At 41.1% G+C, this 22,102-nt stretch overlaps 1 protein-coding gene across 8 annotated transcripts in view; it reads left to right on the forward strand.

The window, feature by feature from the left end:
* Positions 1-22,102, forward strand: part of nrxn2b (neurexin 2b) — a 730,611-nt gene that overhangs the window by 603,411 nt on the left and 105,098 nt on the right. For all 8 annotated transcript variants that reach the window (XM_079370956.1, XM_079370955.1, XM_079370953.1 and 5 more), the window contains one exon: positions 8,795-8,976. In XM_079370956.1, the coding sequence (XP_079227082.1) occupies positions 8,795-8,976 (182 nt within the window). The remainder of the gene's footprint in view (positions 1-8,794; positions 8,977-22,102) is intronic.

Consider the following 22,102-nt stretch of genomic DNA (forward strand, 5'->3'; position numbering starts at 1 on the left):
AACATAGACCGCTGGTCTTAATGAAAAGCAGTGGCGTCTGCGTTCTGGTGGTTTGACCTGTTTACCCCCCCTGTTATATTGGCCTCGAATCCACCCTCCCCAATCAATGTCCTATTTCAGAGAAAGTATCCCAAATGATGAGCTCAATCATGAATACACTCTTCTCCTGCCCGAATGTGAAGAAGAATGAAAAAACAGGGAGGGGTGAAAGAAATCAGAATCAATAGGTTTTTCATTACCGCTATGATTCATGGCTCTCCTCTGATTATTTGTCCTTCAGATTTGTGGACAAAGGGAAAATGGCATTTTTTTCCTTACCGGTTCTTCCTTAAACCAAATTACCGTCTTGCCCTTGTGAATGGAAAAAATAATCATACAGCGTCCCACAGTGTTTTCATTCATCTTTCGGCATTCTCTCCACTTCCAGCTCTGCAGGTAGGATTGATTGGCCCGGATCAATGACGCCAGAGTTAATTGGCCGAAATATATAAATATTTAGCGTCTGCGTTTGGATGCGGTAGGGAGGGGGAGTTGAAAACATGAGTGCAACAGAGCATTTCCATCATTATTGTTATTCTAGCAGAGAGCAGGGCAGGCAGATTGCTTGATTAGACTACGGTGGTCTGAAGGTCAGAGAAATCCATATCCGGCCAGGTTTTTGTTTGCAGACAACTCCCAAAGCAGCACTGATTTACTTTTCACTCGCAGTTTTCAATAAAGGCTTATAGAACCCATTATTCTGTCTGCCGTGTTTATTTAAACCAACAATATGCAACTTTTCCACCTTTATGTAGCAGTTTAACTTTCAGCAGGGAGTATGGGCTAGCTCCTATTTCCACAGAGCACCGGCCTGTTTTCAGTACTATGTCACTTTGGCAACGCGCTCGTTTCACTCACAAGAGGTGCATACAGTGCTAGTTCACACACGCCTTTGGCTAAAAAGAAGGCAGTTTGCTCGTCTCTGTATTGTTTGATAGAATGGTTGAAGCTACGAGATGGAAGAGGACAATGGCGTATAGGGATGTAACCATGTAAAATCTCACAATACGATAAATATCACGATAACAAGTATGATAATTAATGCATTTCTTTTTTTAAAGTTGAATACTTGGAGAGTATGCAATCGTTCGAATGACCTCGTAAACAAAACAAGTCTTTCACCTTGACCTTCTGGAGTATCAGGGAATGTGTCTTGTATTTATTCCATTCGAATGCAGGAAATTACCAATAAACACAGAATAAAGTGGACTACACTGTGGTGCAGTCTTTAGTGATGTTGCAGGCGTTGGTTCCCTCCGGGTACTCGGACTTCCTCCCACAGTCCAAAGACATGCTCGTAGGTTTGGTTCAGCTGGCTGTCTGTCTCTGTAGTTCAGCTCTGTGATTGACTAGCGATCAGTCCGGAGTGTAACCCCACCTCTCGTCCAATGACAGCTGGATGGATGGATACATCTGACTGAAAATACAACCGAATGTGAAAACAACAGAGCCAACAAGAATAAAAACCTTCAGGCCAGTGGTGAAAATGTGAAAAGAGAACATATTTATAGTTCAAAAAATAAAATCATCATCGTTCATGTTGCCAGCACCAATCAGAAAACTGTTCAGTGGAGCGCTTGTAAAAGTCCATGGCCAGCGAATGAAGAGGAGGAGAAATAATAACAGTGGACAGATGAGCAGCGAGGTTGGAATGCACCCAGTTCAAATGAATTTTGCCAGGGCCGAATTTTGTTTCCAGCGTGACCCTGGAAAAGTTCTATCAAAGTTATTTTGAGTTCAGAGCTCTTTTTTGAATTACTTTCTGTTGATGTCGTCTGTGCAACACAAAGAATCTAAGAAAACAGAGAAGTTATCTGAAGACCACCAGGGATGATTGGCCTGCCGACTTGTCTTCTCGGGTTTGATGAACACCTTTTTTTTTTTTTTCTTTTATCGCGTTTCTTTTCAGTGTGTGTTGCATCGCAGAGTCCGGTAGATTCTGCCTCATCCAGAGCAGCAGGTGTTTGCCTGGAGAAACAGTGACACATGGATGCACCCTGTCAGGCTACTCATTAGAGACCTCCTATGGCTCCTCATTTAGAGGAGAGAGCAGCACACACACACACACACACACACACACACACACACACACACGTACAATGCAGCAGGTGGCCTCTATCAGCAGGACAAATCAAAGCAGGTAAAGTCAACGGCAGCTCGTTGGATGGATTAGAAGAAGACTGAAGTCGAAAAGTCTATCCAGGTTGAGTCTCTGAGTTTTGTTTTTTTTTATTCTCGACTTCGGCACTTCTGCTTTTGCAATAAAATGTGTTTCTGATAAAGACGAAAAAAAAGTGACAAGTATGACTGCAGCATCAGGTCTACAGCACACTCTCCGGGGAAGGAGAGCATATGGAAGAAGCCCTGCATGAAAAGGGGTGTTAATTGATGGGAATTAGATTGCCTTAGTACACAAGTAAGATATGCAGCGAGAATGACATGCAGAATGTAGAAACACTGACTGAGATATCAGTTTAAGATTCCTTTAGATAGAAAGTCTTTTATAAATAAATCAATATTTCTCTGGCCAAATAGATGCTACTGAATATTGCTGCATCGTTTAAATCACATATATTCTGTTTTGCTTCTTGCAGTCTCATTTTAGTGAGATTCATAAAACATTGCACATGAACCACAGAGCGCTTTCCTACATATTGGCAATATTTAACAGAAAAGTAAAAGATCAGAAAATCATATGTTAACAGGGTGCTCTGCATGTTGAATATTGCTTTTCAAATAGATTTGAACTACTTGGGGTCTGGACAGAGACCTTTGCGTTCTGTCCCAGATGCATAAATTGTCTATCACACGTTGATTTTCGAAACCACAGACTACATTAATTTCCCATACACAGTTAATGGCAGAAGTACAAGCACAACTTCGTGACTTAAGTTGTAAACTAGGCCTTGAACAGCAAAAATGGCATCCTAAGACATGAACACAATGCATAGACAAGGACACATTCTACATTTTTCATTTTAACCACTGTAGAAATGTTGCAGAGCAAAGGCTTCTGCTGCACTTGTTCTGCATCTTTGTACATGAAGGCACATTGCACGGCTCTGTGAGCAGAAGATGTCAGTTGTTGTTTTTTTTTCAGTCAGTTTCGCATGCACTGAAGTAATCCTTTCAACCGTTAACATTTACCATCAAAACTAATTGGACATCAACAGCAAATGTCACAAAAATTCCCTACAACATATGCAGCTACCATTCAAATTCTCTTTCCCCCTTGTGGCTCTGCAGTCATGTATCACAACATGGCTCCTCTCCCTCTCTGTCTGTCGGCCATTTTAGAAATTTTTCCTCCTCCTTCCTTCTCGGCTGCCTCCCACCAAGCTTCTTTTTTTTGTTTTTGTTGCAAAGCTCCGGTGCTGCTCGTTTAATAAACACAGAAAAGAAAGGGGGTTAAAAAAAGGAAAACACTAACTTTCTTTTCACCATCCTCTCCACACTCTGCCTCCACACCCTGTTGTCTTTCTTCATCCCCCTTCTTGTTCCCCTCCTCTGGCGAACAACCTCTTTATAGCCCTCCTTGCCATGCTGCGATAATTAGTCAGTGCTAAAATAATACAGCCTCGAGAAAACAACAAGAGCCGAGCAGAGGGCTTAGCTCCACTGGGAGGGAAGGAGGGAGGAATGATGAGAGCCAAGGAGAGGAAGCTAGATGGGGAGAGAGGGAGGCGAGCTGTGTGTGTCAGCCGATTTTGAATGGCTACCAGCGGATTGTTAGATAATGAAAGTGTCGGGTAGTCGAGTGTGTGCGTGTGGGAAAGAAGCCTGCGTGTCTCCATTCTTTATCCGCCTGCCTCTTCCCTGTGTATGACTAAGAGTGTGTGTGGCCTGCTGTTGTGGATGTTGTTTGAAGGCCTGTTGGCCCTGCAGTCATCACAGCCTTTGCTTTCCATCATCTCTGACCTGGAGCACACCTAGAGAGAGATTTGTTGGGCGCAAACCAAAAAAAAAAAAGGATGTGCGTGTGCACGTCTGTGTACAGGCCTTCTTTGAAAAGCATGTTGCAGTTTGGACTGCTGTTTCCATGCATGATTGTGCATTTGTGACTGTGATTCTACAGATCACTAACAAGACAATCTCGAAACCCATTGGCTGTCATCGCCAATCATCGCCCAGCATTGCTAAATGTGGACATATGCCTCTTGGAATAGATGCCAATTTCTCCATATTTCCAAGAGTGCAGTCAGCAGCTAGCGTAAAAAAAAAATAATAATAATAAAAAAAACTCCCAGATAAGACTTCTTTTTTTGTGCCACCATTTTTTGCTCCATTACATCCCCCAGAGCAGTACCTATTCATCCGTTTCTCATGAGTCTCAGGTCATCAGATTGATAAAAAAAAGTTTCACAGAGGCTTTACACTTGTTCACTTCAGTCGCATGAGCTCAAAAAACAAACCAGCTTTTTTTTTTGCTATTTTCTTAAATGTGCCGAAAGAATGAGGAAAAAAATGTCAAATCAATACTCAACAGGAGAAAAAGAACATAGTTTTGTTTTGCTTGTTTGTTGGAGAGCTGATGGCCTAGTGGTTATTTTTTGTATGCCCCATGTACAGAGGCAGTGGTCCTCCAGACAGGCAGAATCCAGGCTGTGGCTCCTTTACTCACTTATTCCCCATGCTGTCTCTCCCCAGTATTCAGCTTTCTCCAAGGCATACAGTAAAAAGCCTCATCTCCCAAAGTCTTTAAAATGTGCTTGTGTGTTGAATTGAGGTTGGAGTGATCATTGCGGAGAAATCTTAATGTGGATTAAGTTCTGAGTCACTGGTCACTGGCAGATTGTTTGTTAAAGTTGAAATCTGTGCTGAAGACCAGGTTGTTAGCTGCACTTCATTCAGTTATCTGAATAAATACCGCTGAGTAATCATTACCATCTTCATGGAAAGTGCTCCTCGCCTCCTTTTGCTATCCAAACTGTCTCTCTTGGATACACTCAAACCTGATGATAGCACATGTGTTTGATCAATACAGCTCAGGCTACAAATGGAAACCAGAAAACTTCCAACGCTGGATCTCCAGACCTTGAGTAAGATTCTTCATCTCTGGAGAATCTAGAGTTAACTCATTTGTCTTGGTAGCTTAAAGGGATACTTCACCCATTTACATGAAGCTGTGTATCATTAGAAATAAATGAAATACAAAATGCAATATGACGCTTTTTGCATCACATGAAGAAAACTTTCAAGCAAAGAAAAGCACATTTTTCTCGTCTCAGGGCAAAATGAGGGTTGGACTCACGACCATTCAACACTACTACCATGTTTCTAATGATACACAGCTTCATGTAAATGGTGAAGTATCCCTTTTATGAAATTTAAAGTATTACACAATTTTTCCATATGATATTGATAATACTTCATGAACTTACAATGACCAATCACAACTAACAATCTCTGCTCTGTAAAAAGATTGTAAGAAAGGTTGTAATCTTGCATGGCAACAATAGTTCTACCCCTTGAACAGAAGCCTTGCATCCTGTTCTCTTTGTTCCTTCTTCGTTGGGACTTCCCAGTGTAAGATGTTTGCCAAATTGGTGACATTTTACCAGCTCTGACTAATGTTGCACTGTCTGCTAGCAGCACAATGTTTTTCTTTGCTGGCTTCCCGAGATAAATCACCTAAAAAGAGTTCTTCTTTGCTGCCTTAAAAACACTGTTTTTCTGTGGCACATGCAATAAATCCCTGGTGGCCAAATGAGCCTCTCTGTGTTGAATGTTCTGGTGCAGTGAAGTTGAATCGATTGAAACAATTTGGAGACTGTGACAGAAGTCCTTGCCTCCCTTTGATATTATCCCATTGAGACTTTATTGGAGGTATTTCCAATACTGGTATCACTAGGGGAACAAGTGTATGTCATATATATATTGAGCATGAGGGTTTTGTAAGGGGTTGGATGATCGCAGATCCCATTCAGTGGGGTGAATGGAGCCAAAGTGGTTCATTGTTTGACTAGAGCGGTCAAGACTCACAATGGTGTTGACTGGAGGGGAGACATAGGGATTAGCTTAGGCCAGAATACAGGAAGAAAAGTAACCAATGGGGAATGGCCAAAAACTGCAGTCCATTCAACGCAGTCTGCAAAGACCCAGAAGGCCCCAACAAACCTGTATTTAAATGCTAATTTAAACTGTGAAAATAAACACGTTTCCAGCCTTGATTTTTTTAACTGTTTTGGTTATTTCAAAGCTTAGAGTTATCCATACAGTTGAATGATAATATGGGCAAGTTGTAGATGTCTGTCAGAAGGCTAAAGGCCCGCCTTAGCTCCACCTCTTTGCCTTCTGCTAAGTAAGTTTGGGACAGCAGTTCTAATCAGGTGTCTGCCTCAAAATGGTCAAAACTCTGCTTCAGAAACCTATGGATGTTGCACTCAGACTACGTCCATGTTTCATACAGTCTTTGATAGGTATGCAAAGGGCAAAACATATGTACAATAATCAGAAAGGAGTGTACAATTGTGCATCTTTTTTGGGAGCCAAAGAATAGTCGTCTCTCAGGGGTTACAATCAAAGCAAACTGTTAACTGGGCTGTTGGCAAAACATTAAACATCATTAGTAATGCAATACACTTCCTCTAGACGTTCATTAAATTACAGAAAAGACAAGTGTTATTCTAGTAGAGTTCCAGTTAAAGACCCTGTGAGGAGTTTTTATTTGGTCATGAAACAGACTAAAATAAATAGTGATGTCTTTTTATGACTAATAAAAGGAGATGAGACTCTTAGTGACAGGATTGATTATTTTTTCATAGTCATTTTTTTAATGCTGGTAACAGCTGCCGGGGGGTAGGTGTCTGAAGAGATTAAGAGAACATGTTCATATTTTCTACAGAAAATGCTTCTAATTAGTGATATGTTTCACTGTTAAAAGAAAGCCGTATGAGATTTTTTTTTTCATTGTCAGAAAAAGACTACATGCTAGGGTTGTCTAAATGTGTTTTATCTTGATACTTTTTCAATAAAACATTTTGTCAATTATCCATATTTTATTTTTTTGAAATGCTTCTCTGTAGAAAAGCTACCTGCTTGACGAGTTGGACGCGCATGTCAGAAAAGTAGTTCCAACTTTAAGTACTGCCTATTGAGGGTACGTTTATACTCCCAAAGGACCCCCAACAAATAAGCATTTAAAAAACACTAATCAAACCAGAAAGCATTGGTACGAGGTCATTGGGAACAAATTGAGAAATACAAACATGGAAAATTGAAATGAAAGAATAATCCTCCGATGAGACATGACAATATGTCTCTTGGTTCTGCTGGTAGGGAGGTATTAAAGCTAAATATGCAGCTGCTACATGCATTACATACCCTCACAGCCTGCATTTAATATTTATGCATATTTATGATAGAAAATCTCACAGGGTTGAAAGCAGTTCACCGTGGCTTCATTACTCTATGCTAATCACAGCCAACGCCCGTCATTTCTCATTCACCACTGAGCTTATTGGAGCAAAGCCAAGTCCTAGCTCCTCTGTTACAGTTCAAACATGAACTTATTCAGAGTGCCAGGCGATTATACATTCATTTTTAGCGTGATATGTTTTTTAAGCTGGCTCTCTATATAAAGTTTAGAAACATCTTTGTTGACATTAAGGCCAGGTCCTTTTTATGTAAAGCATGGCCAACCCACAGTTTGTCAGTTTGCTATACTGTAGTTTGATGCCGTTGGCAATTGAAGTCGCACTTGCTCGGCACATTAACATTTCAAAGGGGGATGACAGCCAGTGATGGTATGAGTAACTAGTGCTGAAGCTGCCCATAATTGTTGTACTTCACCCTTTTTTTCATAGAGAGGGATTCTCTTTGACAATGTTGTTAGCGTGTGAGATTATATTGTTGAATATGTTATTGCACTAAAACCTACAGTTGATTACAGCTCAGAACTGTGTATCTCGTGCACCCTTTAACTGTGTAGGACAATTACATACCATGCTATAAGAAATGATACAATATGGTACAATACCATGTAACATAATACCACACCGTACAACACAACATTAAACTTTATTGCTTCCAGAGTGGCAATTTGTGTGCAATAATAACATACCACACATTAAAATAGCATACAAACAATACATTACGATACAATAAACAACATGACACCTTACCTTGCCATTCAATACAACAGGATATGAAACAATGCATTTTATTTTCCACTTGGGGTCAATATAATTAGCATGCTGGTCGTTAGAGCTGCTTTGCAATGATTCTCTTCTGTGTTTAGATTTCGAATTGAAGAGCCTTCTTCTTGTACTCTTTAGGGCCTGGATAAATCTACATTTTCTATCAACCTTGTTAGCTTATTTGTCTTTTGGAACATATCAGACATTTTCCACTAGTTCATTTGAGGTTGTTGAGAAATACCATGAGGAATTCAGCCTCTGCCGATTTGAAACAAAAGCTACTGAATGCACTTTCAACATTAAAGCTATCTTAAAAAGAGACAGTGGCTTTTATCTAACTTTGTGTTCCACTCCTGTACATGAGCAAATCTGTTTAAATGTTGTTGTTTTTTTGTTTAGTTTTTTTTACATATTTGAGGTTTATTATTGTATTAATATCCTTATAAAGGGGAGCCATATTGTTTTTTTTATCAACTGCAACAGAAAAACATGTGATGGAAGAAAATTCCCAAATCTGTATTTATTTTTCAGAATACAGACTAATAGTTTGATTTGTTTCGCTGTACATCCAGTTTGACTGTCTTCCATGCTAATTCTTGTTGCACTTTTTCCTGCAGCTGGGACAACGTACATCTTCGGAAGAGGCGGAGCCCTCATCACATATACCTGGCCACCCAATGACCGGCCGAGCACGCGGGCAGACCGGCTGGCAGTGGGCTTCAGCACGCAGCTGAAGGAGGCAGTTCTGGTCAGGGTAGAGAGCGCCAAAGGACTGGGCGATTACCTGGAGCTGCACATAGTAAGACACCTTTGGGTTACTTTTGGGGTTTGGAATTATGGGGGAATGTTTTCTCTATTTTCAGAAAGATCTTCAGGAAAAATTTAGAAAGAATATATCTGGTCTGGGAAGTTGAACATGGTTTAAAAGTGGAGCGCATGTTCAGGATGTTGCCAATGGACTTAGAGATCCTTGTATGGTTATTTTATGGATAACCAACTTGTAGTTGAAATCTGCCTGAAGTTTTAGGGCTTAATAAGATAACATAGAAAAGCTTATTTGTCAACTTTTCTGTTAGTTTGCTGCTTTGTATTTCTTTTAAGAACTGGCATAGGGTTCCAGGATCTCAGGAAATAACCTTGGGCCCCTTTATTTATGTTGTCAATCATCTTCAATCATGACGTTTGAGAGTTGTAGAAAGAACAATTCAGTTGAAAGAAATATTCAAATGTGTAATTTGTGTGATGGATTGACCCAAATGCCAGTTGATAAAGCTTAAAGTAGAGTAAGAGTAAGCGGTTTCTTATAATGTCATTCAGGGCACATGTAGACTCTTCATTTTTAGTCCGTAGAAGGTGGCATTAAATGTTCTTAAGGAGTTTATGATTTTCTGTCAATTGACATTTACATTTGAAGGTGTGTGTATGCCAAGGGTCAAAAAGACAGATCAATGTGTTTAAAGTCCACAGAATGACTAATCCCCAACAGCATATCTCTTTATCCCCTGACACACAAGTTATTAGCCTCATATCTGCTTTTATTGCTTTCATATGTTAGGCTTAAAGGTCATTTGAAACCACCTCTCATAATAGCTTAAAATGGCAATTAAGGGACAGCAGGCATTTAAAAATGCATTTATACTGGCTCTAATTGTCTCATTGACCCCTGTGCTTCCTCTTCCCGAAATTACATTCATTTTCTTTTAATGGCAGCCTTTCTGTTAATTACCAACTAAGACCACACCTGGTGGCTCGGCTGTACTCGTCATGTTGCTGGAGTCACACCATTTAACATTAACAGATCCTCAACAACGGGGCTCTCTATACCAGCTGGTTGAAAAGATGTTGCAGTGTCCAACAGTTCCTTAGCACTCTCTTAAAGTACGCAGTGATAAGATACTATCACTGTTATCTACACTGAACTCCACAAAGCTATCTGCACGAGTCTGTTCCAAGTGTGTGTGTGTGTGATCACACCACTCCAACATCCCAGTGACCCCAATTTGTTTGGTCTGACCGTGCCTGGAGGCGACAGGAACATAGTTGACCTTAGGTCACTTCTCATCCAGTTCTGCGTAAACCGAGGGGGGCAGAGCAAGGGATGATGGGGAAAAAAGAGGGATAGGTGAAAGTGTACACGGAAACAACTTAATGGATAGACTGAGTAGGTCAATGACAATTTTTGACTGATAAATAGTGATAATTACTGTAAGGAGGGGAGATCACAACTGTAGATGCTACAAGCAAAACAAATTGTGATGCAGTTGCAGAAAAAACGGTTCTATTGCTTTTGACTTTTTATGGTCAATATGGTAATATTTCTGTTGCTTTTGGATATTAAACCGGTTGTTAGGAGAGTCAGATATGTATTAAAATATGAGGAATAGAAGTATTGGTAGAATAGGACAAAGAAATTAGGGGCAATATCTAGTCCTACTGAAATGCCAATGGTGAATTTCCTAATTTTGCACTTGTCTTTGGAAATCACCTATTCTGGTATTTGATTACCATTTCTTCAAGCTCTCTAGCAAAACTGAACGCAACAGAGGCTAATTGAATTTCTTCCTAATACTCCATGAGATTTAAAGGGAAATCTGAAAAAACAGAAACAATAAGAAGACACTTTTTCTTTTTTGGTGGCTCCTGAAGTGGCCATTTAGCATTGAAGGGGCCAAACCTGGACGCTCAATAAGATGATGTGCTTTTCGTGTCATGTGGATAAACGGATGCTTGCCTTAATTTAACCATGTCAACACTTTTAGCTGAACCATGGCTCCCCTTTGTTAATATCTGTCCATCACTCGCTATTACTCTGCAATCACTATTTTGTTTGCTCCTCTGTCGACTGCATCTTCTCTGTCTACCTTCTGTGTCTTTCATTTACTCCTCCATTCCCTCATGCCCGGCCCGTTCATTCTCTCTTTCTCTGTCTCTGCCTCTCACACACACACGAGTGACTCTGATTCACCAGCCCGGCTGCTCAGCTCCCATTGCAATTACATTTCATTTGCTACCGTTCCTCCCGAGTCGCTCCCCTAAATGACTCTGTTCAGCCCGTGGTGGGTGTTTGGTGCTGTTAATTATTCCCATCTCTCGTTGAGGGGAGAAGTACAGGCAAATTAGACCTGAGAACTCAGGAGCTGTGGCCCCATATCATCTCACCTGATGGGGGCCTCCCGGACCCAATCAAACTACAAATAGCTCCGTGTTCAAACTGTGATGGTGGCCTTGAGGTCCAAATCCCGAGGCCTTATTCCTTGGCTTTGGCCCGGGGCATTTTATATCTCATTCCAAGGTTAATTTGGTTCTACAGACTCTTAAAACATCCTATTTGTTTGGCACATTTAATTGATTTCCAGAGATTTCTGAGATTTCTGTGTTATGAGAGCAGACGCTACGTTCACTTTCAAAGACTGCATTGTCTAATTATGCCTGCTGCCTGAATACAGGACATGATACAAAACTGAGAGATACTACATCTGACTAGAAATACAAGCATTGTTTGACACAGATGATAATGATATGTATGTCATGCAGAATTAGTCCTTATATCAACCAATCCACCCCTCTCTTTGAATACCCTTCAACCCTATCTTTCTAGCCGGCCACTTGGTTTCTGTCCATTTTTCTGACACTTAGTTGAACATCACTTACTTCATCCTCTTGCCATTTTTTCATCAAGCCCCATGATTGATGATGTGAACTCCAAGTTGTTGAACAAAGTGCATAAACTGAATATTAAAACAGCTGGTGCTTTCAAGAAAAAGACATTCTTCGAAGACACTGTTTCCATCCCTTCCCTAATTACTTACTGTGAGTGTGTGTGTTGAAGTGTGTGTGTTAAATAATGGCAACTTTCTAGTTGACATTTTGAGAGTTCTTTGAGAACTCATTATGTTGGGAAATGCCATGGGAATGAGTCACCAGAGCACACCAACCATGACTGTGCATATTGTCTTTGCAGCAAAGTATTGCTCACACGTCTACAAAGATTCAGGATATGACATATCAAACAGTCGTAGAGCAAGAGCAGCTGTACTTGCAGTCTGGTTGTAAAGAAAAGCTGGCTTCATCACTTCCACTGACTGTTGGGGAGTTCCTCTGTATTTAATTTCCCAGACAAGTTAAATAACACAGAACTCCCAAAGAGCCAGTAGAACTAATTAAGCCTCTTGGATGAATCGTGAAACATTTTCAAGGGTACTCTACCATTTGCCCGCTACTCATTCTGCACAGATGAACATGTCGGTAACTTGTAGCTCCCAAACTATGCACTCGCTTGAATTAGCAGTAGCTTTTAGTGTAGTCACAGTTCTGGGGGTTTAGACATCACGTTGATTCATTCAAGTTCTGGACCCTGGGGACCCTGGCAAATCAAGTTAAAGATTCATACCTCTCTTCAAGGATGGACTTAGAATGTTTTAGAGACAATCCAGATCCAACACCTAAGAACTACAACTGATTCCTGAAAAATAATCCTGTCTAATTACCAGTTGGTTACTTTCAAACATCCCAATCAAATACCAACGAGAGTTTTCCATTTACATTTTCTGTCAATTGTTTCCCACAATCCAAGAGGAGCTCAGTACATTGGCCTCGGCTAGTCTCTTGTGTCATGGGTCTTTTTTTTTTGTTTAGGCCGTAACTGATTCTCAAAGGTGTGACTAGTCAATTCCATAAAAGGTCATGGTCTGGTGTTCTCTGGATAATGATTTTTGGTATCAGAATTTTAAATGTAGATGTGATATGAGCAAGAATCAAACAATATTGATTCCTGTTTCAATACCACTACAGAAGGAAAAAACGACTTTCTAAAAACCCCATAAATGGAAAATAGCGCTTTACAAGTCTTTTGACCACTCAAGTGTGTTTACACCGCAGGTCACAACTAGACATTCAAACGCTGATGGCAGTGGTTCCTATATAGTGAGATCATCTAAAGTACCAAATCCCAGTTATGCGCATTTGAAGTTCAGAGTATTGCTCAAAGACACATCGGACATGTTGCTGCAGAACCCTTTGGTTTTCAGAAATGAAACATTTCCAGCGTTTAGACAGTTGCTTTTTTTCTTTCAAATATTCTTTGGATAAAACAATTGTGACTGAAGATGTGTCATTTGAAAGAATGTCTTTACTTTTCTATGCTAAAAAACCTTTGATTATTTTATATACTTTATAATTTCCTGAGGGGAAAATGTGGGTTTTACACTCGAGAGACATGCTTCTCACACAGACAAGCCTGAATCACACGCATGCATTAATGGAGCGATGTCAGTGGGGGAAGTCCACAGAAGGTGTAGGGGTTCGATGCCTTGCTTAAGGTTACCTCTGCAGTACTCGAGAAGTAATGTAGCACCTCTCTAGCTACAAGACCAACGTCCATATTTTGGTCCGCATCGGGACTTGAACCAGCCCAACCCAAACCCTACATTTATAACACTCCTTCTACCTCTTTTTCCCCATGATGTCAAATAATCTTCATGTAGCAGCAAATGTTGAAGTTAAGTCATAACTTTGTAAAGATGAATTACTGTACTGAAAGCAAAAAAAACAACAGCACAGCTCTTTACTACTTCTTACTTATTCAATTCAATCTTCTCCCAGTCCCAAAAATGACTTTTACAGGATGTTAGCTCTGTAGAAGTAAAATTGGTCATTTGAGAGGTCAGGACATCATTTTTGCCAATCTTCATGACATTTCCAGCGTCGGGGCCCTGGGGTGTGAGATTCGGGGAATGAAGGCTAAAGACAGATATAGTGGTGGGTTGATAGCTAAATCGTCTATCTGCTGCTGCTGGAAAAGGTAGATGTCCTTGCAAGAACCTTGAAGCCTAGACGCTAAGAAATAGTTAATTTGTTTTGAATAAAAGCAGATTAATTGAAGGGAAAAGTAATTTTCGTATTTACTGCTCTTTGTACTCAAATTAATTCCTTCCACTTGATGAAAATCATTCAAAAGAATGATTGCAGTCTGTGTCAAAATTAAGACCACCTGAATTAAATTAAAGCCGCTTGAGGGAAGCTGACAATGCCCATCTATCGTAAAATGTATAAAACACCCTAAAATCAGCAGCTTCACTGTACACTTATTCGAGCATAAACATCGACCTTCACCCAATGAACAACAATTTATTTCCAAGTACCAACCAATAAGTGTGGAACTGCAAGAAAACCCCCACAATCCTTGAAAGTCACCTGAAGCTGGAAAGGCTGCAAAAGTCCAGGAATCCCTATTAGGTCCAATATTAAAATTCCTACTGTTACAGCAATAATAACCAAGCTTACAGCCTGGTTTTAGAAAGGATAGACTGTTTTTTTTTTTTTTTTAAACCCATCTATTTTATTTTTTTTATTTAGCAGAAGAGTTAGTCAGTTATTCATTGATTGGGTTTGGACCAACATCTAGGCATTAGGTGGGAGCGTCCACTGTTGAAATATACTGTAAGTAGTTAATGCTTAGTGTCCACTTAGTGCTATCTCCAAAAGACCCAGCAGTCCCATTTATACCGATGTTAAAATTTCTACAAAAGAACTGCACGCAGCTCCATAAAATAAAATGTTCAACAGCCTTTCGATTTAATCTAGCTTTAATCACTTGTGTTTCTCCTTTTGAGTCATGCCATCCCTGCTCTGTGTCTCAGATGGCACAGGTGCCCATGTGCTGTGGTAACTAAAGTAACAAAGGTTGGAAGATCATCTCAGGAAATCACTCCCTCATCCAAAAGTGTTAATTGACTCTAAATTTGAGGAACTAACTTGTCAAGAGGGACCTCAAAAATCTTAAGCTGTCCTCAGCTTTATGACTCATCAGGTATTAATAGAATTACCATGCAGCGTCTTTAATCCAAGCAGAAGTAATATTCCTTTCTTAAGACTGAGTGGACTCTTTCAAGTAACTGTTCTCACCCCGGGCAATAAAGGCACACACAAAAACAAAGCGGTAAATTGAGGTTATTTGTTATGCACAGAGGGATGAGTCATTAATGAAGAAAGGAGCAAATATCAGAGCTATTCTCTTCTTGAGCTACTCATAAACTATCCAAATGGCCTGACAGATGGTTGCATAAAGTTAGAACACTTTTGATGCACCTTTCCAAATAAGACTCGCGCAATCTTTTTTAATGCCTTTTTTTTCCAGTGGTGTCTGTTTGTATTTATTGCGGTTCTCACAGGCACAGCTTATATTTGACAGTCATTACATTTACGACTGGGAAGTTGTCGCACTAACTGCTCTGTGGGAAGTGTCTCATCTGCAGTTATGGGCTGGTGAACAGAGCATAGCGGCCTCCACAGAGTACCTCCATCACAGGCTGTCCGGTCCTGGCTCATAGCATTAAATAAGGGCAGCCTTTGATTACCTGTTAGGGAGCCACCCTTCACTGCATCTGTCTACTTTGAGCAGAAAGGGAGAGGTGTGAGGAACAGGAACTATATTTTCTGCTCTTGACCCTGCGCTGCATGTAAAAAAAACTGAATTGAGGAAGTAATAGAGAGACAGCTCACCCCAGTGTGCGTGCTTCTCAACACAACACAATCTTAATAGTGAGTTGTCGTATCTGACTTCATTAGCTGACATTCATCGTTTTATTTTGAAATGTGCAACCACTGCCCTTGCATTTTTTTGGTTCCTTTTCTCAACAACCACAGGCTACCTGTCAAGGGCTCAGGACAGCAACTGCTTATGGTTTGAAAAAATGTGATCTGACGTTTAACGGCGGCCTGGGACAAGATGAGTGGCGAGTAGAACAGGGTGGATGGAATGCTTTGAGGGTGCAAGTGGGGGAGCTAAGAGATGCTGGCGTCAGATAAAGGCAGATGTTGACGCGGATAAAAGTGTCAGGGCGAGGCAGAGGCTTTTATCCCCTACTCCCAGCTCCTGGTATCACAGACACACACCTGCACACAGAGAGATGCATTTATAAATGCACACACACACACACACACACACACACACACACACACACAGTGTCCCTTTTATCATAACTTGCTGTCAGAAGCACACATTAATACACCGTAATCAGGTGCAAGCTGGCTGCCAAAGTGGCACAAAGATGCATCTGCAAGGACACCTTCACATTTATTTACAGGACATGTATGACAAGCCCTTCTACTGACTTCCTTCCACGCATAGAGGTTTAGATCAACACGTTCTGCTCCGTTCCGGGTCCAGCTCTACAGAATAGAATGACCTGTGCAGAACACAACATACAGACTCGCCATCATATTTTCCATCACATTATGAACATTACATCAAATCAGGCACAGAATGAAAAGGCAAGTTTTTCCTTGTATTTACATGTGATCTTTTAGTTCTCCCGTGATGTGTGCACAGTGTTTAATGGCTGCGCTCATGTTCCAAAAACAGATCCAGTGGGGCAGGGCTTGAGCCGTCCAATGTAGCCAATCCATGCTGACGTACAAATTAGTTGGACATTGGCGGTTTTTGAATTCGATTCAAGTTTCTGAAAATAAGATAGAGACGTTATTTCAAGAAACACTCGAAGCTGTTTTTACAATTTCAATACAGCAATTCAATTCAAGATTTGGATTTTTACAAAGGTATTCTGTACCACAGTACATAGTTTACATATGTTCTTTACCAAAGAAAACTCACATAACGTATACATGTCCTTTAACCCTAAACAAAGCCAAATGCCAGAAGCGATCAACATAAAAGCATTTCTTTCACGTGGATCGTACCTTAGATGAAAGTCTACCTCTCATTGCAGAAAGGCTTGGCGCGCTCCTTTACAGTGTAAGATGAATTTATAGCCAAGCAACTTCACAGCTCCAGACATGATTCTAGAAAAATCCTTATTTGTCGCATTTTGGAGTATTTTGCCACCGACCGCGCTGCAGTCTCTGGTAACTTGTAAAGTAAGAAGAGCTGGTGTTACAATAGATGCTGTGGCTGTTGCCTTCTTAATGGTGTAACTGCAGAATATCTGTACTGGTTATAATTCAACCTTTTTCCCTGCCTTGTCTTCTTTAAATGGGTGTCACTCCGCCATCCTACCCCCCTTCATCTTGTCAAAGAGGTAAAAGTCAAACATTCAGGGAAGGGAAGAGGGATGAAGCTCGGAGAACAGGGAGGGAGAAAGGGAGACGTTGCTTTGATGAATGCAGCTGCCTAGCAAAGCAGAGCGTGGGCCGCCGTCGGTAATGAGATCGGGTCCGGGTGGGTTTGGCAGGGTCTCTCTCCTCAGCTGGCGGCAGCCTGACAGCCAATCGATTATTCCTTCCCCTTTCGCATCACTAATTAATTGTCCCTGCGGATGGAGGGGTGGAAGGACGTGAGCCAGAGGAGGGTTGATTCTGCCTGAGAGGTTTCATCATGGGTGGCTAACTTTAGAGGGGCAAAAGGGCAAGGAGCTGGACCCGCCCTATAAATCCAACCCCCTTCATGACTCCTTTCATATTCAACCATTCATAACTAAAAATCCATTCATAGGACTGGCGATGCTCAGCGTGGGTTTAATCGTTGCCTGGGAGGCCATACTCAGAACACATTAGTCTCACAACTCTTTGGATGACCATCTTTAATCGGTGCCCCTGCTGGATCCTGTTTGATCGTTTGTCTTGATTTTTTAGATGCAAGGCACTTCACAAATCAGAGAAGTAACTCAATACTGCTGAAGTGTGCAGCGAGCTTCACTTCATTATGTGGCTTTGTTAGTTTGTCAGGTCTAAATGTAAATGGCCTATTAGAAAGTAATTTATTTAGCCGACTGTGCAGCTGCTGTGGGAACAAAAGGCTACATCTACACTGATTACAAACTATTGGAAAGTTCTGCTTCAAGTGTATTGAACAAATCACGGTGACTTTGCACAAGCACAAGCAGTCACTCACAGGTATCCCTCAGGAGGACAAGTGGGAGGTAACACTTAATATAAAATCAGCAAAGAGTTTCAGATTTCATGGTTTTTCAAACCTGCTGTGCTTGTTCCATGTAGGCCGACTGTGTTTTTATAGAGGGGGGGACACAAAAACAGTATTTTAATTCAACTGCTGTTTGATCCATTTTATTAAGGTTCTCAGTTTATTCCAAGATGACTTGGTAGCAAGTTCTTAGTTATGTAAGAATAGTTTGTGGTAAAATGGACTTCTGACTCCTCAAAGTGCTTTTACACCTCTGGTCACACCGACACATTCACACACTGCTTGGTAAAGTGACCATCAGAAGTCACTACTCCACTCTTACACATTCACACACTGCCGACGAAGCATCAGGAGCAACTTGGACTTAAGTGTCTTGCCCAAAGACACATCAGACAACGACTCCACCAGCTGAGCCACAGTAAGAAAGTGAGTTTGTCATCCCTGATTTCAAATTATAAATCCACTAGAAGCTGACTCATGTGTTAGTTCATATTGATTTTGCGGAAGACAAAAAATTAGCCTTGCCCCCAGTGCGGTCTCATTTGACCAAAACCTTTTAAGTGTTTGACACCCGTAGCTTGAGGGTGTAATCCTTCCGATTGTCTCCGTCCTGATATTAGGCTGGACTCGATCTGCAGATGCTTCCGTCTAAGGGGACTCTGTCATCCGATACAATTAAAGGTTGAGTGTCTTGCTAATTTGACAGGAACACAAAACGTGCTCTGAAAGAAGAAGTGAATCAAGAGGGATCTCGGCTTTTTGTTTGATGGAGTGACACTCGAGCAGCTCTTACATTGGGTACATATTGATAATACTACTGAATGACAAAAAGGTATTGAAGCCTAGTTAGTGTCCAGCCTTTCTGCTCATTCGTCGTCCTTCCTGTGTCTATCCCTTCAAATACACATGTAATACTGCACCTCCGTGATGACGGCTCCATAAAAAACAAAATCATTCTGTTAACAATGAGGCCTCTGCTATCTTTACTGCCTGTAGCTCACTGTACTTGTAGCTTGGTGTGGCTACAGTATGTATCCTGTGAGAGCAAAGTGGTGGATAGGCTCTCTCGATCAATAAGCTATTAGGGTCCAGGAGAGCAGGCCTGTCAGGATGGTTTCAGTCCTGCCTCTAATGATCACCTGGGAGAAGCAAAACCAACCTGTTTCTATTCTTTCTCGTCTTTGTCTGCCATCGTCTGTCTCTACTTCCTCTGTGTCTGCGGGCTGCTCTGATTCACTGTTCGTGCTTGTTCCTACACAAAGTAATACACTGTGATTTAGAAATAACCCATGTAATCCTCAACACATGAGGACCCATCTACGGCAGTGAAAGCGACTGCTCCAGCTGTCTGGTGTGTAAGATGTTGGGTAAATGATTAGTGGACAGACCAATAATGCCGGGACATACTATAGGGAGCAGTCAGGAGTCATGGCTCGTTTAAGACTGTCACCTTGGAGAGCTCTGCCCAAGTCTAATAAACTTAAATCAACAAAAATGACTGAAAACTAAAACAACCTATTTTACATTACAAGTTTAAAAGTTGTTATATAAAAGCTTCTCATCTCGGTAATGGTAATTTGATACTCGACACAAAGAGCAAGTAAACGAAAGGTTTTTAAAAAGAACATTTCCTCTCTCATCCAAAACTGGTGAACAGAAGAAGAAGAAATATAAGATCCTGCAGACACATGTTTCGATGTCTCCTTTGGCAAAACAGAATCTGTTATTATTATTTATAATTAAGTTACGGCGTATGATGGACACTTTCTCCTGATTGGATATCAATCAATCTTTATTTGTATAGCGTCAATTCATAACAGGCGTTATCTCGAGACACTTTACAAGAGCAGGTAAAGGACCTTGCTGTTTGTCTGTTAACATTAACAGACAAACAATAACAGATGGTGAGGTCAAGAACCTCACCATCAACGCTCCCTGTCCCGTCAATCCTTTTTGAGATGATTCTTAGGTTTTCTGTCTATGATTGTCTACACAATCCTTCAGATCAAGATGTACTCACATTGACCTCAGATATATCTCGATGTGACTCATATTGACTCCTGAAGATAGATGTGCCCCAACAGTCCCAGTATTCCTTAGAACTAGTGAAGCAGTAGGGATTGAAAGGAGCAGAAATTAAAAACATGCAAGGAAACAGGGAGATCCAGAAGAGTGTACTTTAATCGGGGGCCCGAGGAGAGGTTTACTGAGGACCTTTCCAAATGTTGCTGCAGCACACTCAGCCGTCAGCTTCTTCTGGATTCACTTCAGCTGAGCCTCCCGGCGCTTACTGCAATAAGCAGGCAAACAGGACAGGACAACCCGTTTATTAAACACGATTCTAAATTCATCCCAACATTACTCATTATAAATCGTGCCTTCATTTGCATTCTGATTCGTCTACTCCTACTCGTGCGGCTGCTGTGGCAAGCTATTAACAATTCTCTGTGACTAATACACTCATTTTCTGTTTGAACGCACAGGTGTCTGCACCATTCTGAATGCTCTTATTAAAACTATTCCACTCTTTGGTTAACTCATAGTGCTGACACATGCATGAATATCTGAGTCACCCTGAAACAAACACCAATTTTCTGCAGTGGTTACACAAACTCAAACATTTCAGTTTCCCTCAGCGTCATGCTGGGATTGTAACCTGTTAGCGACTCCATTGAAAGCCATCTGTTAGCATTCCTTCTTAGACTTTGGCTGACCCTTATGTCTTCTACCATAGTTGATTCAACACCACATCCATAATTCATCCTTGCCTTTTATGTGAAAGTTTGGCTAATCGACTTTCTTTCTCTTTCAAAAAAAGTGTATATCTTTTATTGATTGTGAAACTGCTTGGAGTCCATGTCCCCTTTTAATATATCAATCGACGACCAAATGAGCATCCAGCATCCCTGTTGGCCCACTTTCCTGGAACAAGAAGAATCCTAATCTTGGCACTCAAACACCAAGAGTGTTGCTCTAAGGAAAATCAACATTTAGACTTTTCTGTACTGACTCTGAAAGATCTGCTTTGAACTTTCCCCAACCCTGTCTTAAAAAGGTGTTCAGCTGCAACCCGCAACTCTCTCTCTCTTTGAGTCTGGTTTCGCTTTTATCCAGATGTACCTGTTGCTTACCTTGGAGAGGATAGTTTTACCTTAAACATAGTCAACGCAAGGCAGAAACTGAACGTAGAGGGGGGAAATGATCCGAAAATCAAGAAAGAGACAAAGGAAAGAGAAAAGAGAAGAGCCAGGGAGAGGAAGTTTGACTACAACAGAACGTCTCAGAGGGCCGAGAGTCGGAAATGAAAAGATGTTTATATCTGCTTATCCATGCACAGTGCACATGTCTGTGTTTCCAAGCCCGCGGTGATGAACCAAAGGAAGCGATGATGAATGCATCCTTTTCCAGTCGCCACTCTTAACGTTGCACGTCCATCAACTGTTTGGCTTTTGGCAGACCACTTCATCATTCAGTGCTTTTGTTATTCGGAAAATGAACGCTAACAAAACTGAATGTGAAGAGCCGTCAGCATGAGGCTGGTCAGAAGCGAGAGTGAAGATCCTAACAAGCAACCGTTGTAGAGCGAAGATAAGACAAAGACATTCCCACAACTGTAATTTCCTTTGAGGAATAAAAACGCTCTTATTAGATGCCACAGCTGTTCGGCAGACGGTTTAACTAAGGAAGAAAAATTGTTTCTCTTGTGACACATGGCACATGGCAAACACTGGGCCATGATATTTGTCTCTGCCCATCTCGTCCCTTTATCCCATTTCAAAGGCTTCACAGTCGCAGCAGACGGCTGTTCAACACAAGTCAGGTTCTACTTCAGCGTTTTCTTTGCCAATGCTGCTTTGACATGTTCATGTATGAACTTTGTAAGCATTAAACTACAGAGTGCAGTCTAGACCTGCGGTTTTCGTGCAAAGTGTTGCGAAATAAAACATTGCTTGACAGCTCAGCCTCGTTCAGGTCGCACAGGTTGATCTGCTTACAAAGTTTATATACGAAGACATGAAAATCGACATGATCATAAAATTGTCCGTTA

This window comes from Symphodus melops, assembly GCF_947650265.1.
Source record: "Symphodus melops genome assembly, chromosome: 20".
NCBI classification, from domain to species: Eukaryota; Metazoa; Chordata; class Actinopteri; order Labriformes; family Labridae; genus Symphodus; species Symphodus melops.